General features: G+C 38.2%; 1 protein-coding gene across 1 annotated transcript; it reads left to right on the top strand.

The window, feature by feature from the left end:
• The first annotated feature begins 359 nt into the window (after positions 1 to 359).
• On the top strand, positions 360 to 5765 carry leprot.L (leptin receptor overlapping transcript L homeolog). The gene is given in 4 exon segments (NM_001093878.1): positions 360 to 418; positions 2266 to 2341; positions 3810 to 3996; positions 5086 to 5765. Coding segments are annotated over 4 exon segments (396 nt in total). The 5' UTR covers positions 360 to 402; the 3' UTR covers positions 5203 to 5765.
• Positions 5766 to 15996: the final 10231 nt, after the last annotated feature.

The raw sequence follows: 15996 nt of genomic DNA, 5'->3' as shown, positions 1-15996 counted from the left end.
AGATCGCAGGTGCACTAGAAACTGTACAACACACTGACACAACAGCCACGCCCCTCAGCTACAGCCATCTCAACAAGCTAACGTCACAAAAGAACCCAGATCTGCCTCATTTCTGCTTGTTCTCATAGCAACAGAGAAAATGAAGCGGCTGACTGGAGTGGACGGTGTTATCCAATCGCGTACACGCTGGCGTCCGAGTGACAGGCCAAGCAATCAATGAGAAGGAAGCGAATTATTTTGACCACAGCAACAGCAGGCTCAGGACCACTAAGGAGCGAGCTTATAGGACTGCCTTCCAGCGCAACTCTTGGGACTTCCTGCTTCCCCTCACTGCTTGTGTGTCAGGAAACAGGAACAATAAACAAAATACACTACACCAAAGAGCTCGGCTCCTGCCCTAACATGGCGGGGATTAAAGGTACTGCTTTACTTCTTTTACACGTATGCTGGAGCCTTTACCTGGCCGGCCTGTATTTCTCTCTCTAAATATCCTCCCGCTTTGCTTATACTAAACGAACAAGGAGAAGTGCACTATAGCTCAGGGCTGACACCGAGTCACAACCCGCAAGTGTATATTTTTAGAAAAATGCTAAATAATTGGGCCCTAGTTCTCGCTGTATATTTTCATGTAGAAGTTCATGTGTAGCTTTCAGAGAATTTGCACGACACGACTCAAAATACTGCAGCAAATATAAATGGCTTTATTGTGTCAGATAATATAAAGGAGCAAAGGTACACACGTGTTTGTCATGAGTCAAAATGAGAATTGTGTTGCAAACATATATCGGTTCCACTTAAAATTCAAATTTAATCTATATTTACCCCTGATCCCAAAGTCACCATTAAATTCTGTTTTGCTTACCAGCTGCATCTTCTATTATTAACCCCTCCTTATCTGTAATCCTGAGAACCAGACATACAGGGAGGGGATTGGCTCCTGATAAAGAATGCTAGGGATGATTGGGAAGGGTTCTTCTGGGAGTGGTTGGAGGAAGAGGGAGTTTGGATTGGATCATGGTGGGGAATTCCAGGCTGATTCACATGCTCCAAATCTTGAAATCAACATAGTGATGCAGTTAGGAGGAGAAGAAGGTTTAGGCTGGAATCCATTGCAGTCATAGGAGAAGGTTCATGCCAACGATGGTGCTGATTCTCAGCCACATGGTATAAACCTTTACACATACCAGTGACTCTAACCCATCCCTATAATACCATTATACGGTCATAGACCCCTGCCTCCACTACTTCTTGCAGAGATTGACATTGTGAAACAGGAAGAAGCCACAGCAGAGCCAATACTGTTCATGCTCTGCTCCTCCCTTCTTCATTTGCGTAGCATGAATCTGTCATCAGCCAATACCATACATGCTATGTATGTATAACTTTATTTGTAAAGCGCTGTTAAGGAGCCACAGCACTGTTCAATGCATACAACTATATATTTAAAATTATACACAGGGGAAATCACATAATAAATATACACAGAATTCATATCAGGACAGTGCTATGTGATAAGAGACATAGTGGGAAGGAGGTCCCTGCCTCTTAGAGTGTACAGTCTAAGTGGATTGGAGGCTAAAATACAGGCACAAAATGGAAATGAAAAAGTGCACAAGGTAAGGCATAGTCACTAGGACCAGGCTAATGTTCTAGTGCTCCAAAAGGTAGACTCTTAGGACAGTGACACACGCTAAGATTTCTCAGAGATTAGTCGCCAGGCAACAAATCGCCTCTTCTTCGGGTGACTAATCTCCCCGAACTGCCTTCCCACCGGCTAGATTGTAAATTGCTGGCGGGATGGCATTCGTTTTCCGAACTCAAACAAACTCGAATGTTTGCTTGTTTATGAAAAAATCTGAATGTAAAAAAACCCGAACACCTCGAATTTATTGAGTGAGAGAAAACAAAACACATGAAAATTGTGAAGGGAAAAAACATCTTCAGATGGTTAAACAGACCTTCGACAGGTTTTAGCTGGAGTATTTTCAGATTCTGACTTTTTGCAGCTTCAGGGCATAATAAATGTTGAAAAATTCGAAAATATTTTTCCAAAAAATTCTAGTTTTCGACCTTTAATAATTAACCCCCTAATACTGCAGTGAATTGGGGTATTAATTAACAAACTGACATGTTAATACAAGATGCTTTTAAAAAGCTTAGTGCAATTTTCCAATTTGGATCAAGTATGAATTTTAAATGCGTATTATTTACTTCAGCAAAAGTGCATTTCTCTTTTGTTTGATATAATATACAATGTCATTTCAGCACTTGTTGCATTATCCTTTAGTGGAGCCATTGGATTAACTTTCCTTATGTTGGGATGTGCCTTGGAAAGCTACAAGTAAGTACCTCAGTAAAAAAGTCATTTTTATATAATTATAGCAGTTCACTTAAATTATGGGTTTATGAAAAGCTAATATTTTTAGTGTGATTTTAATGTGATTGATTATTCATGAACACTCATGCGTTGCTTTGGGGGTCACCAAGGTATATGCACACTTCTTTATGCCTCTGGGAACTAGAAAATCCGCTACTCAAGGAATCACACAAGTCTTTCCCTAAAAAGTGGATTTCATTATGTTGCAGGTAAATCTCAGGAATTTGTGTGGTGCAGTTGTCAGGAACATAAAAATGGATTGTCAGGTGGAAATTTAGAGGCTAGTTACCAATGTGCATGAATAGTGATGTTGAATGTCACTGGCATTACAATTGCCAAGCTGATGCAAAGAAAAATATTGATGCTGGATGTGCAGATGATGTAACTGTTAATGGACATGTCAACCCAAAAAATAATTTTGCCTCATAAAAGAAAACACAATCTTTAAGATTTAAGCAAATATTATGTATTTTAAATATTGTACTTATTGCACCAGCTCAGAAATTCAGTAGCCCTAGAACAGCAAGGCCCCATGCCTTCAAATGTATCCACAGCAGCTTGAATTCTTTTTAATCTCAGTGGCACTGCACCCGCTCTGTGGAATTTGGGCTGCTATTTAGAGACTAAGCTTAGGGTTGTCAAGGTCCTCAGAACATTAACAGAAGTGAATATACATCTATCATAGATGCATAGAGCTAATTACTAATTAATTATGAAGCAGACTACGCTGGTTTATTTGCTGCCATTGAATGTAAAACTGAATTAATAATTTATCACCTTTCTATTGTGAATTTTATGTTGTATATACTACTCTGAGGCATAGTACTTCAATGATAAAGGGATGTAGCAGTCTTGTGCATAAGCTCATAATGTAAGTGGGGGTCATTTACAAATGAACATTGTAAAATAGTTGCAAATTTAATAAAGGTATTTGCAACCAAACAGACTACTTGCACTTTGATATACAGTAGTTGTACCAAGCAGCTATAATAAATTAATCTGGGAATAATCATTTACCTCACATCCAGATGCCTTATGCCCTATCATGCAATGTCATATAATGATGCTGTGTACTTAGACACTAGTAGTAGTAGTAGTAGTAGTAGTAGTAGTAGAAGAAGTAGACACTGTAAAATAATATAAATGGGCAAAAACAGAGTGGCTAGTTACAATAGAGGAGCATCTGTTTGGCATAACTGACGAACAAAAAAAGCTATTGAATGCATGGCCTCTGAGTAAAGATCTTAGCAGCCTTATAATATTTCATAATGAGCCTCTCACTTCACACTATAAGAAAGTTTAACTGAAGGACCTCAGAATAATAGTTTTGAATCCTGGGGGTTGTAGTCTACATCTAGGATGCTGAGATTAAATTGTGAATGATATTTTAAATATAAACAAATGTTCTTTATTACACTTCTTTTCCCAACAGGGTGTATTGGCCTTTGTTTGTTTTGATATTTTATACCATCAGTCCGATTCCATATTTTATTGCTACACGAATTAGTGATGATACAGATGCTGCCAGCAGTGCCTGCAGAGAACTGGCATTTTTCTTCACCACTGGAATCGTTGTCTCAGCGTTTGGCTTGCCCATAGTTCTGGCCAGAATTGGTGTGGTGAGTGTTCCTATAAAGAATAATAGAAACGTGTTTGTGGTGACTGTGTTATGTACTATAGAGCATCTATACTGTAGCTAATGAAGGCAGGGAAATTAGTGTATTTAATCGTAATATGAGCAATCCTCTAGATGGTGCTCAAACCACGACAGGATACATACCCATCTAAGTGGGAGAGATCGAAGAATGTAGCAACCTAATGCTTTCTAGATCTTACAATACCTCTCGGTCTGCAATCCGTTTCAAACAGTGGAAATATATACTGATATGTTTAAAAAAATAATTAAGAAAAAGAAACCCCTCCAATAGCGGTTACTAATAGATTACCAGTTTACAAAGACTAAGGTCTTGTTCAATGCCTAAATTCATTAATACTGAATTCTATAAATTAATCCACCAATTCAGGATAGTTCAATTTATTACATATATGAGTTCATTTATATATCCAGACTAAAAAAACTAGAAACAACTCAATTGATATTTCAACACTTACTATACAGTTAATATGCCTTAAAGTGCAGTGCAATAAATTAATGTGAATAGAACTAGGTAATTTGTTGACTAATTAAAAAGGAGTATAAGAATAAATAAATGGCCCAGGTTACTGGAGGGTTAAAAAGTCATGCAGTCATAATCCATAAAAAAGGTAGGAGAAATTGGAAAGAATAGATTGTGGAGTTGTCCCGTAAACTAATTACCTGTTCTTTTCTAAGGCCTGGGACACCACAAAGTTAAGGCAGGACAGGGTGACCAGGGCTGTGGCCTTGATATTAATCTTGCCCTAATAATTAAGAGAGGCTAAGTAACCCTAAAAAGCAACAAACCCACGGCCCCTTAGAATGGAAGGAAGAATGAAGATTGTAGAAAAGGTTGGATATACTGATATGTGTTTGCTTGAAAAAGGGCTTACAATGCTTCCTTTTATTTTCAGCTACTTATTTCATGTTATCTCACATATTTGTTTCATTTGTCATTTCTTTATCTCAACTGCACTGAAGCAGAACCAGCATTCAGATACAACCAAGAAAGTGGACATGTTAGTCAGGTCTATTACTATTAAATATTTCTTATTTGTATTTGTTCTTGCAGATTCTTTGGGGTGCCTGTGGACTGGTGCTTGCAGGGAATGCTGTTATTTTCCTTACAATACTGGGCTTTTTCATTGTGTTTGGAAGATCAGATGACTTTAGCTGGGAGCAGTGGTAAAGGCTTGACACTCTTCTTTGCCTGTATGCACTGACCACATGCCTCCTGCACTTATATATGTACATACCTTGTGTATATGTAATCATGAAATAAATCCAGATTATATGCGTTTTTAGTTTGTATTCCTGAATATTCTGTAAATTTAAAGCAGTTTGTACACACTGCCCTCTGTGTATGTGAGGTGCATTGCACTTTAGCAGTATTCAGATGCTTGACAAGTCTGACGAATAGAGACCATTCCCCCCCCCATGTTATTGGAAAGAGTGGGTGAGTTCAGACAGCAGCATTTATCTGCTTTTAGTGAGATACATGCACCTCATTGTTTAACATAAGGTGAAATGGTTCCTAATTTTCAAGCGTTGCCATCTGAATAAATGCTGACAGAATGCAGTGCAGCTTGAATAAACAACGAACATCCTTGCATTCAGATTGTAGTGTTCCGGGAGCCTTTTTATTTACAAACCTTGCTGAAATAATTTTCACTGCAATGGTCATTTTAAAGTAACCTTTTCTCTCTTTTGTAAATTATATTTTTCTATAGTAATAAAAAAAAAGCTTTATAACACAAAAGTAAAAATGCGTCTTTTTTTTGTTTTAAAATTAATGTAAAATAAATTGCTGGTGAGTATTTAAGTCTGGGGGCAAGTAAAGTGATGTCATCACTAAATATGAACACCAATAAAGTATTGTTCTTAGACATAATATTGCTTCTGCCGTATCCTCCTTCATAGAAGCTCCTAAATCTGATTTGATTATTTTCAGTGCTAAAGTTATTAGGAGTTGGTATATTTTTGGTGACTCCAACTACAGATACCCAAAATAGCTCCAGACTCCATAGCTCTGGACAGGACATATTAATTTTGCTCTCCTCTGTGCTCTTAAAGTGGATCTGTCACCTACACATAAAAAGCTGCATAATGAAAGTCCTTTGCAAATTAAATATGGAATACAAATAATTTTTTTCATTAAAACTTCCATACCTGTTATAAAGGTGTTTAAATATCTAAACTGTCAATCAAATATTACCTACCCTGCCTCTATGCCGGAGGCAATTGTGTAGGGCACTGCACATGATCATTAGGTCCCCCATTCTGGTGCAAACAGATTTTGGGGTGATACACAATTTCCATTAATAACCGTGTTCACAAAATGGCTCCTGCCTTGCTGTGATTGTATAATTCCAAGATAGAAGGAAACAAAATTTTAAATAATAAATACAGTGTAAGTATAGTTAATTTTGCTCAACTAACATGATAGAAAAGAATTTGGAATTATTTCTTAGGTGACAGGTCCCCTTTAACTTGCATTCATACCTCTGAGAATTCTTTGGGAGCCTGTTTATAAATTTAATTTAGATCAATGAAATGCCTGTGATTTAGAGATCACAGTAGTTACATGTATCCCCCTATAGTCACTTCCATAGATTTATACAATTATTCTTAATAGTATTATACATAGCACCAACATATTCTGCAAAGTTGTGCAATAGAAGAGTGTATATATCAAATATACACATATTCACTTATGCAGGAGGTATAGAGGACCCTGCTCCAGGCCAGAGTGTTAAATAGTTATATAAAATAAACATATTTCTAATTCTAAATCATTACTGTCTGTACAAAATTGGATGCACCAATTGAAGATTGATTGTGGTGTACACCCTTTTAAAGCATTTTATGTTGTATATTAAAGCATCAAATCCTCATTCAATGTTGTAGCTATTTACATTAAAAAATATAACTACTTAACTTTTTTTCCTTTTTAAATATACAGAACTAATATTTCTGTAACGGTCATGTATAAAGTGATGCTTTATTTCACAAACAGCATAGCTGAGACAAGTGGGGCTCATTAGCATAGCCCATAGCAACCAATTAGTGATTGGCTTATTTCAGACAGCAGCAGGTTGAACAATGAAAACAAACATTTGATTGGCTGCCATGGTTTACTGGCCAGGTGCAGTGTTTATAAATGAGCCCCACTACTGAGTGATGCAAAGGAACATAAGGGTCCTCCATCTTATTGGGAGTTGTAATTTGATGTTCTCTTAAGGGCGACAGCTTGTCAAGCCTGCTATAAATATATTTTATAAATGAAAAAACATTATATAAAAAGCTTCTCTCAGATTATGTGTTGCTCAGTGTTTCTCTCTGATTAATATCAGCTTGCACCATTTGTCCAGCCTACAAACTTAGTTTGCTTTTAGCTCAACTGTGACGAGCATTGGTGGGGGAGCTTCATCTTTGCTGTCTGTTTCACATGAATACTTAAAACCACAATACACGGTAGACTCATTTGCAGTGAGATGATATCCATGCAGGACGTCACTGTGTTGGCTTGTGTTCCCAGCAGATGTTCTTATTGAAGGGAAGAAGTAAAATCTGTTTTCTGAATTTTTGTCTCTGCTCTTCACAGGCAAAGTTCCACTGCCTTCTTTATTGTGAACCAAAGATAGTAGATCGGTAGTGCAAGAGCAACTATATGAATGCAGGATGAGTATTACAAATGTATTTAGATTTTCCCTCAACCTGGGTCCCCAAAATTGCTTCGTTAAAGGGGTTGTTCACCTTTAAATTTTTAGTATGCTGTAGAAAGAGAGATATATTCTGAGACAATTTGCAATTGCTGTTTATTTTTGGGGGTTATGAGTTATCTAGCTTTTTTATTCAGCAGCTCTCCAGTTTATGACATCAGCAATCTGGTTGCTAGGCACCAAATTACCCTACCAACCATACATTGATTTGAATAAGAGACAGGAATATGAATAGGATCTGAATAGAAAGATGAGTAATAAAAAGTAGCAATAGCAATAAACGTGACTTTTGATTTAGGGCCATTAACATCAGCAAATGAAAGTGCTTTGTAGGCATGTATAAGGCCTTATTACGCAACTTGCACAAGCAGTGCATGTGCCCATAGCAAAACACCAACATTTAATTGTAATCAGATTACTTGACTGCAGATTCTATAATCTTTTGCAGGTAACTGGTTCAAATTTGTATTAGTTACTGTTCTAGCAATATTAATATATATATATATATATATATATATATATATATATATATATATATATATATATATATATATATATATATATATATATATATATATATAATTAACTGTACTCACTTGTCAATAGCAGCAATGATCCAGGACTTCAAACTTGTCACAGGGAGTCACCATCTCACATGTTCAGTGGGCTCTGGGCAGCTGTTGAGAAGCCGAGCTTAGGGGTCTTCACCAATTATCAAGCAGAAAATAAGGTTGGTCTGTAATATAAGCGGATGCTACAGGACAAATTATTAGATTTTCATGCTAGTTGCACTGGTTTATGTGCTGCCATATAGTAATTATCTGTTATTTAGCTTTTTATTCAGCAGCTCTCCAGTTTTCGATTTCAGCAGTTTGGTTGCTAGGGTCCAAATTCCCCTAGCAACCATGCACTGATTTGAATAAGAAACTGGAATATGAATAGGAGAAGACCTGAATAGAAAGATCAGTAATAAAAAGTAACAACACATGTGTAGCCTTGCAGAGCGTTTGTTTTTTTAAATGGGGTCAGTGACCCCCATTGGAAATCTGGAAAGAATCAGAAGAAGAAGGCAAATAACGCAAAAGCTAGAAAAAATAAAAAATGAAAACCAATTAAAAAGTTGCTTAGAATTAGCCATTCTATAACATACTAAAAGTTACCTTAAAGGTAAACTACCCCTTGAAACAAAAAACTGGTACTGCACTTCAAGTTTTCTTCAGTATCTGAATGTACCGTGGCCATTCATTGCACTTGCACTGGGAAATCTTTTTTGAATATAAGGTAAATCTGAGCTGATTCTACTAAATCTACAAGTAATTATCTGTATTAATTACTAGTCAGCCTTAAATTGTGCCATTTATATTCTATGTGTACTGTATATTGTCAGTCACTAAGCTCAGTAAGTGACAGCAGCACAGAGCATGTGCAGGGAATCAGCAGAAAAGAAGATGGGGAGCTACTGGGGCATCATTGGCATGGTCGGACTGGACAGGCGGGACACCGGGAAAAAACCCGGTGGGCCCCTGGCTCTTGTTGGCCCAGATCCGCACGCTGTGCCACCTCCTCTCATCCTGCCACAACCTGCTCTCTTCCCGGACGAAGCAAAATATCAGCTTGTATGCACGCACATACGTGCGGCCAGTGGGAGGGACCAGAGGGGGGCCCTGAGGCCCGGAATGCCACGGGCCCCCCAGTCTGACACTGATTTTTGGGGGGACAGATCTTTACTGCTTAATGAATGTGGTTGCCTTGGGCTGGTACAGAAACCCAAAACATAATTTACAACATTTCTTCCTACTTCTTTAATTAAGCTTTAGTTCTCCTTTATGCACTTGCCTGCCATAGATTTAGGCTATCAGGAACCAGATAAGTCTGATATTTGTTATTTGAGATTATATCTGCTGCAGATGTTAGAGAACCATATTTGTTTCTACTTCTGAATTTTGTGGAGCAGGGTTGTGTGACTGGAGGAAAGCAGGATATGACCCTCCAAACAATTCTTTGATCTCAGGCCTGCTTATGGCCTCCATAGACTCTTGTATGACATTATAATTGACACAATTCCTATGATGAACATAAAGTATATTGAATAGTCGGCCTTTTGAAAAAAATACATACTGTTGTTATGGATCACATGGTAAAGCCTTTCAAAATATTTATCCCTCATATCAAACAAAGCCTGTAGACACCAGCTCTGGCATTTCAGCTGTTCTTATAGAACATCATTCAGCATTACCATCCTAACGGGTGCTGGGAGCATTTATAGTGTTTAAAGGTTAAACAGGATACTTTCCTGGAGGCTGTGAATAAATGCACTGAATTCATAGCACACAGGAAAAAGACTCCAGGGGTGAAAGTCCAAGCTATTAAACCTTGAACCTTAGCTGTTAACCTTGATCCTTACTAGCTAAAGAGGATATACTGTTAATCATGGTTAATTGTTCTATGATGTTAAATAGCCCTCTATGATTTCTAACAGTAGCCAACAATTTTATATGTGCCATATATTTTTACTGTGAGCTTCAAATTCTTGCTTAGTAATGACTGGTTCCGCTGCCTCATTCACTTTTATGATATTCATACTGCACAAATTGTGATATTTTCAAATCTTTTGCTTTGCTATTAAGTGTCATGTTATTGATGTATTTCAGTCCTTGTGTGTGTGTGTGTGTGTACTGTTCTATGAAGTGAGCCAAACTGATAAGTAATTCATGTACACTATGAAAACCCAGAAAACCCCAGTCTCTCCTGAATCTGGCCAGTCCCACTGTGTGTAGAAACTGACATGAAAAGTATTCTTCTATCAGTGCTTACATGTGTGCACCTGGCCAGCAAACCTTTTAATGGGCATCTTCTGGCCAAAATCCACGTGTGAAGGAGATGGGTACACTGCACACACATCCAGGTTTGCCATTTCTCCACCATAACCTTTTTGATCAACTCCAGTTAATAGTTACATCGTTAATTTGGGTTGAAAAAAGAAAATCATCAAGTTCAATCCCTACAAATGACCCTCTAAATAATTGAGTAAAGTCTCTTATTTGCATTATACAGGTATGGAATCTGTTATCCATAATCCATAATTTTCATAGTTTGGGTCTCCATACCCTAAATCTATGGATATATAGCCATACCCTAAAGCTATACAGTATATATATATATATATATATATATATATATATATATATATATATATATATACACACACATATATATATATACATATATATATATATATATATATATACATATATATATACATATATACATACATATATACATATATATATATATATATATATACATATATATATATATATACATATATACATATATATATATATATATATATATATATACTGTATAATATATAGTTGGTAAGGACCAGCACTCTCTTGTATTTAATTTAAATCTAAGTAAAAAAAACCTCATTTTCACATTTTTAAATACCACTTGTGTCCAACGTTTCGGTCCACATTAGGACTTTTATCAAGAATAACAAATAGGGACTTGTGCAAATCTTAAATACCCATAACCTTTGTGAGAATGGAGCCAAAACAAGATGAAACAATAAATGAATTCATGCCTGTTCATGAAGTTAATTTGAATATGCAAAATACCAAACAGATTGAACTGCATTTCACTAGTCTATCCACTAGGTGTCACACATATCTATCATAAAGTGACAATGCATTCCATCATGTTACTATATCAAATTTACCATAGCAACCGTGCATTTTACTAAAATACACATGTTAAATGTTAAAAATACATTATAATGTGTTACGGTGATCAAGTGTAAGATTTAACAATGTATCAAAAATTAGATAACATTAAAATGCTTTGGGAAAAAAAGTGTATGTGCTTCAATTTGAGAGTTAAAAGTTTCATTATAAAATAAAAGTCCCATGACCTTTGCATTGGGCACTATTTAAAACAGTCTGTGGGCATGCACCTAAAGGCAGCTGGATCATGATCTGCCTAATGCTTTGCGACTGGTGGTTGGGCTATGTCCTGTTTGCCGTCCTCGATTTTTTTTGTTCCTTTCAGGATCTAATGCGACTCTGATGGAAGCCCTGCGCATTCCTATCCTCGTATTGTCAAGACAACAATAGACAATGACAATCCAATAGCTCAAATGGTGTATCTCTGCTGGATCTTGTATTTTCTACCAGTGTAGGGGTGTTCAAAATACATACCTTACATGAGACTACTGCACATCACACATCCCTTACATCTCTAAGCTCCAAGCTGTGGGCTCAAAGTCTAACAGGTGATGCTGTATATTTGTTTACAGGGTCAGAGGGGCTTACTTGTTGTTTCAAGCACCGTGCCTGGTAAAAGCTGAACTTAGGCTTTTTAGGAACAATGAAATTCAAAGTATCATCTGTTTTTGCTATGTCCAAATGTTTTGATACTCCCTTTCCTTTATCCTATCACTATAGGACAAGTGCAGACACATTGGGGCAAATTCACTTGCCTGCGGAAATTCGCCAGCGACGGCTTCGCTCACATCGCCACACTTTGCCAGGCCAAAATTCACCAGGACAATGCTAATTCACTAAAATGCAAAGTTGCGTCCAGGGCATGGAACGATGGCGAAGTTTTGCTAGTGTTAATTCGGCAAGCAAAGTTGCGCTAGCGTTGGCTAATTTGCATACGGCGGGAAGTTAAATATCAATGGACGTAAATGTTGCAGCAAATACATTACACTACACAAGCCTAGGGAACCTTAATAAAAGAAAATCGAGTTGTTATATTGCCATACACATGAGCCCACAGTATAGTTTATGTGCCATATGTAAGGAAATGTAGGGGGGAAGGAGAGTACCCAGAATTTTACGCTCTTTTGCAGCCTATGACCCTGAAAAACTGAAAAGTCGCCAGCGGTTTTTTTGGACTTTGAAAAATTGTCAAATTTTTTTGAGGAACTCCTATCTACTCTATTGCACTTCGCCTGGTCTGAGGTGGCAAAGGCAAGTCTGGCGCAAGAGGTAATGTTCATTAAAATCCGCATCTTAGTAAATTTGCGTAGTTACGTCCATTTGCCAGAGTGAAAATTCACCTGGCGTTGGAGTGCGAAGTAGCGCTACAGTCTTATCTGCTTTGCTAGCAAATCTACGCCAGCGCCCATTAGTAAATTGGCGAAGTCCCGAAATGACGTCATGCTTGATATATATACCACTCTTAAAGGTATCAACAGAATCTGCCATCACAACCTCACCCCTATACCATGAAAGCTATTTTTGCTGGTGCACCTGCCCCGAACCCTGCTCTTATTCATATACCGTATATACTCGAGTATAAGCCCAGTTTTTCAGCACCCAAAATGTGGTGAAAAAGTCTACCTTGGCTTATACTTGAGTCAGTATAAAACAGGCATTTTCAAAGTGTGGTCTGCGGGCCAATTGCGGCCCGTGTTTAAATCTAAACCGGCCCGCAGTATCTCTAAAAAGATTAACAATAATGCGGCGTCCAGCCGACCACAGAACAGAGCAGCCGCATACTCACACTTCCGGGGCCACTGGCATAATTATCCCCCATTAGTGTGCTACGCTAGGCTTTAGGCATATCAGTGAAGCCAAGGCAGACCCAGTGACTACCCGCAGCGCATCCAGGGAAAAAGCCGGCAACACATTGCCGCCGGAGCGAAAACCAAGTTGCGGCCTACCAGAGTTGCGGAAGCCGGGGACTCGCGTAAATGCGAGCCTGATCCGATGCCGCATCGGAACCACAAGGTGCCCAATCCTACACACTAGGACCGCTGGGAATTCCCTGGAGGGTGCTACATAGGGTGAGTGAACCCTGAACCCTGGGGGTGCCCGTTTCAGGCCCTGGGAATCTTGCAACCCTACCCTGCAGCCCAATACATGGTGCAATAAGCCTATTGTGCACCCTCACACAAATCACCCAGACCTCTGCCGCCCAGGTTGATGTAACTCAGTGACTTAAGGAGCAGCAGGAGGGGCCCCCAAGCGGGAAGGTCCCCTGCTGCTGAAACCCAGGGGGCACTCCTGCCAACTTACCCCCCTGCAGCCTCAGGGTCCAGGGATTACTGGACAGACAACATACAGCACCCTGGGCAGACTGCTAAACCATCTAGTATAGGTATGCAACGGAACAGGTTGGTCTGGCATTTTATCTAAAACTGGAGCTTGTTGTGGTGTGTGTGGTGTGGAATTGTGGCTAGAAAAGAATTTGCATACTGTATATGGGAAAGAATTTAATAACATGCTATAGTCTTGTCTTGTAGATTCTAATACTGAAACACTGAACCATTTTATATGTGTTTTACAGCATGTTATTAGATACTTTCCTATGTGGGCAGTTTCTATTTTGGTTGCAATTTTGCATTGTACACCACAGTAGGCTTTAGTTACCAGTGGCTGCTGCATATGTCACCCTAGGCTTATACTCAAGTCAATAAGTTTTCCCACTTTTCATAGGTAAAATGAAGTACCTCGGCTTATACTCGAGTATATACGGTATTTCAACACAATCTTCAGCACATTATTTTCAACGGTTGTTATTGCACATAAATATATACAACGATCGTCTTACCCTCTCCACGCTGTGACCCGCTGTGACCCGGACAGACTCGGGGCTGCCGCCCCGAGTCTGTCGCTAAGGGAGACGTTTTCACAATGCACATCCAAGACGTTGCAGTGGAAAATACTTCAAAATTCGACCATCGAATTGAATACATCGAAATTCAAAGTCAATTTTTTGCATTGTACGATCGTAGTACGATCGTACTCCGAAACGTATGATTCAAACGATTTTATGTACGATTTTCCTTTGAATACAAAAAACTTAGAAATATGCTCTGGAAGGTCCCCATAGGCTAACATAGCACTTCGGCAGGTTTAAGTTTGCGAAGTCGATGTATTGAAGTCAAAGTTTTTTTAAAGAGACAGTACTTCGATTATCAAATGGTCGAATAGTCGAACGATTTTACTTTGAATCGAAGGTCGAAGTCGAAGTAGCCTATTCGATGGTCGAAGTATCCAAAAATTACTTAGAATTTCGAATTTTGTAACTTCGAAAATTCCCTCAATTTCACTTCAACCCTTGATAAATCTGCCACTTAATGTATGTAAAAAGTTACCTATAGGCCTTACGAATCTTTAATAAAAACAAAGTTTAAAAAAAAAAAGTTACCTATAGGTCATGTTGATTGTTTTTTGCTGATAGTTCAGCTTTTGTAAGTAATTGTTACATGAAGTTCCTAAACCTGTCCCTTCTCAACTTGTTTCTAATGCTAACAGAATACTGCTGCACAAATATGGGAACCCCTGCATAGAGAAATAATGGGGATCATGTAAAAGCATGAGGCAGTATTTTCATGGCAAAATTAAAAGCTCATGCAAAGAGAAGTGTTAAGATAGATTTTAAAAAAACAGCTTAATTTTAGCTGTCTGTATCTTTAAAGGGATTCTGTCATGATTTGTATGGTTTACTTGTATTTCTAAATTACACTGTTTACATTGCAAATAATTCACTCAACCATTTAAAATGTTATTCTTGAACCAATAAATGTATTTTTTTTGTAGTTTTTAGCTGTAATATTGGTGTGTAGGCAGCCATCTCAGTGCATTGTACATCATAAAAAGCTTTGAGAAGGAGCCAGCACTTCAGGATGGAACTGCTTTGAGGCAGCTATTGTTTCTACCTTCTCATTGTATTTAACCACAACCTAGGCCGTGGTGTTATTCTGAAGTTTAATCAGAGCACAAATCACAATTGTTGGGGGCACCTGGGAAATGGGTTCAAAATAAAATAAAATCTGTTTGCTCTTTTAAAAAATATATTTCAATGCAGAATTCTGCTGGAGCAGCACTATTAACTGATGAATTTTGAAGAAAAAAACAAGTTTTCCAGAGACAGTATTCCGTAAAAGGAGAATTGAAACCTAAAGAAAAAAAAAATCCTACCCCCCCTAACCACCTACATAGAACCTCATCCCCCCCAGCCTAGCTGCTACCCTGTGTAAATGCCCCTAAGTCTTTACTTACCCCTCACGGCAGCCATCTTCAGCCTCTTCGGTAATGTTAGAAATGAGAGCGGCATATCAGCAATTTCCATGGTTGTCATGAAACGGAAGATTGCTCAAACTGCGCATGCGCCAATACACTGCTGTCATTCCAAAGATTACCGAAGAGCCAAAAGATGGCTACATTTCCCCGGGGTAGCAGCTAGGCTGGGGGGAGGGAAGGGGGGTCTATGTAGGGTAGGGTTTTTTTAATTTACAGTTGAATTCT

This window comes from Xenopus laevis, chromosome 4L (assembly GCF_017654675.1).
Source record: "Xenopus laevis strain J_2021 chromosome 4L, Xenopus_laevis_v10.1, whole genome shotgun sequence".
NCBI lineage: Eukaryota > Metazoa > Chordata > Amphibia > Anura > Pipidae > Xenopus > Xenopus laevis.
This window is presented reverse-complemented; position numbering and strand designations above follow the sequence as displayed.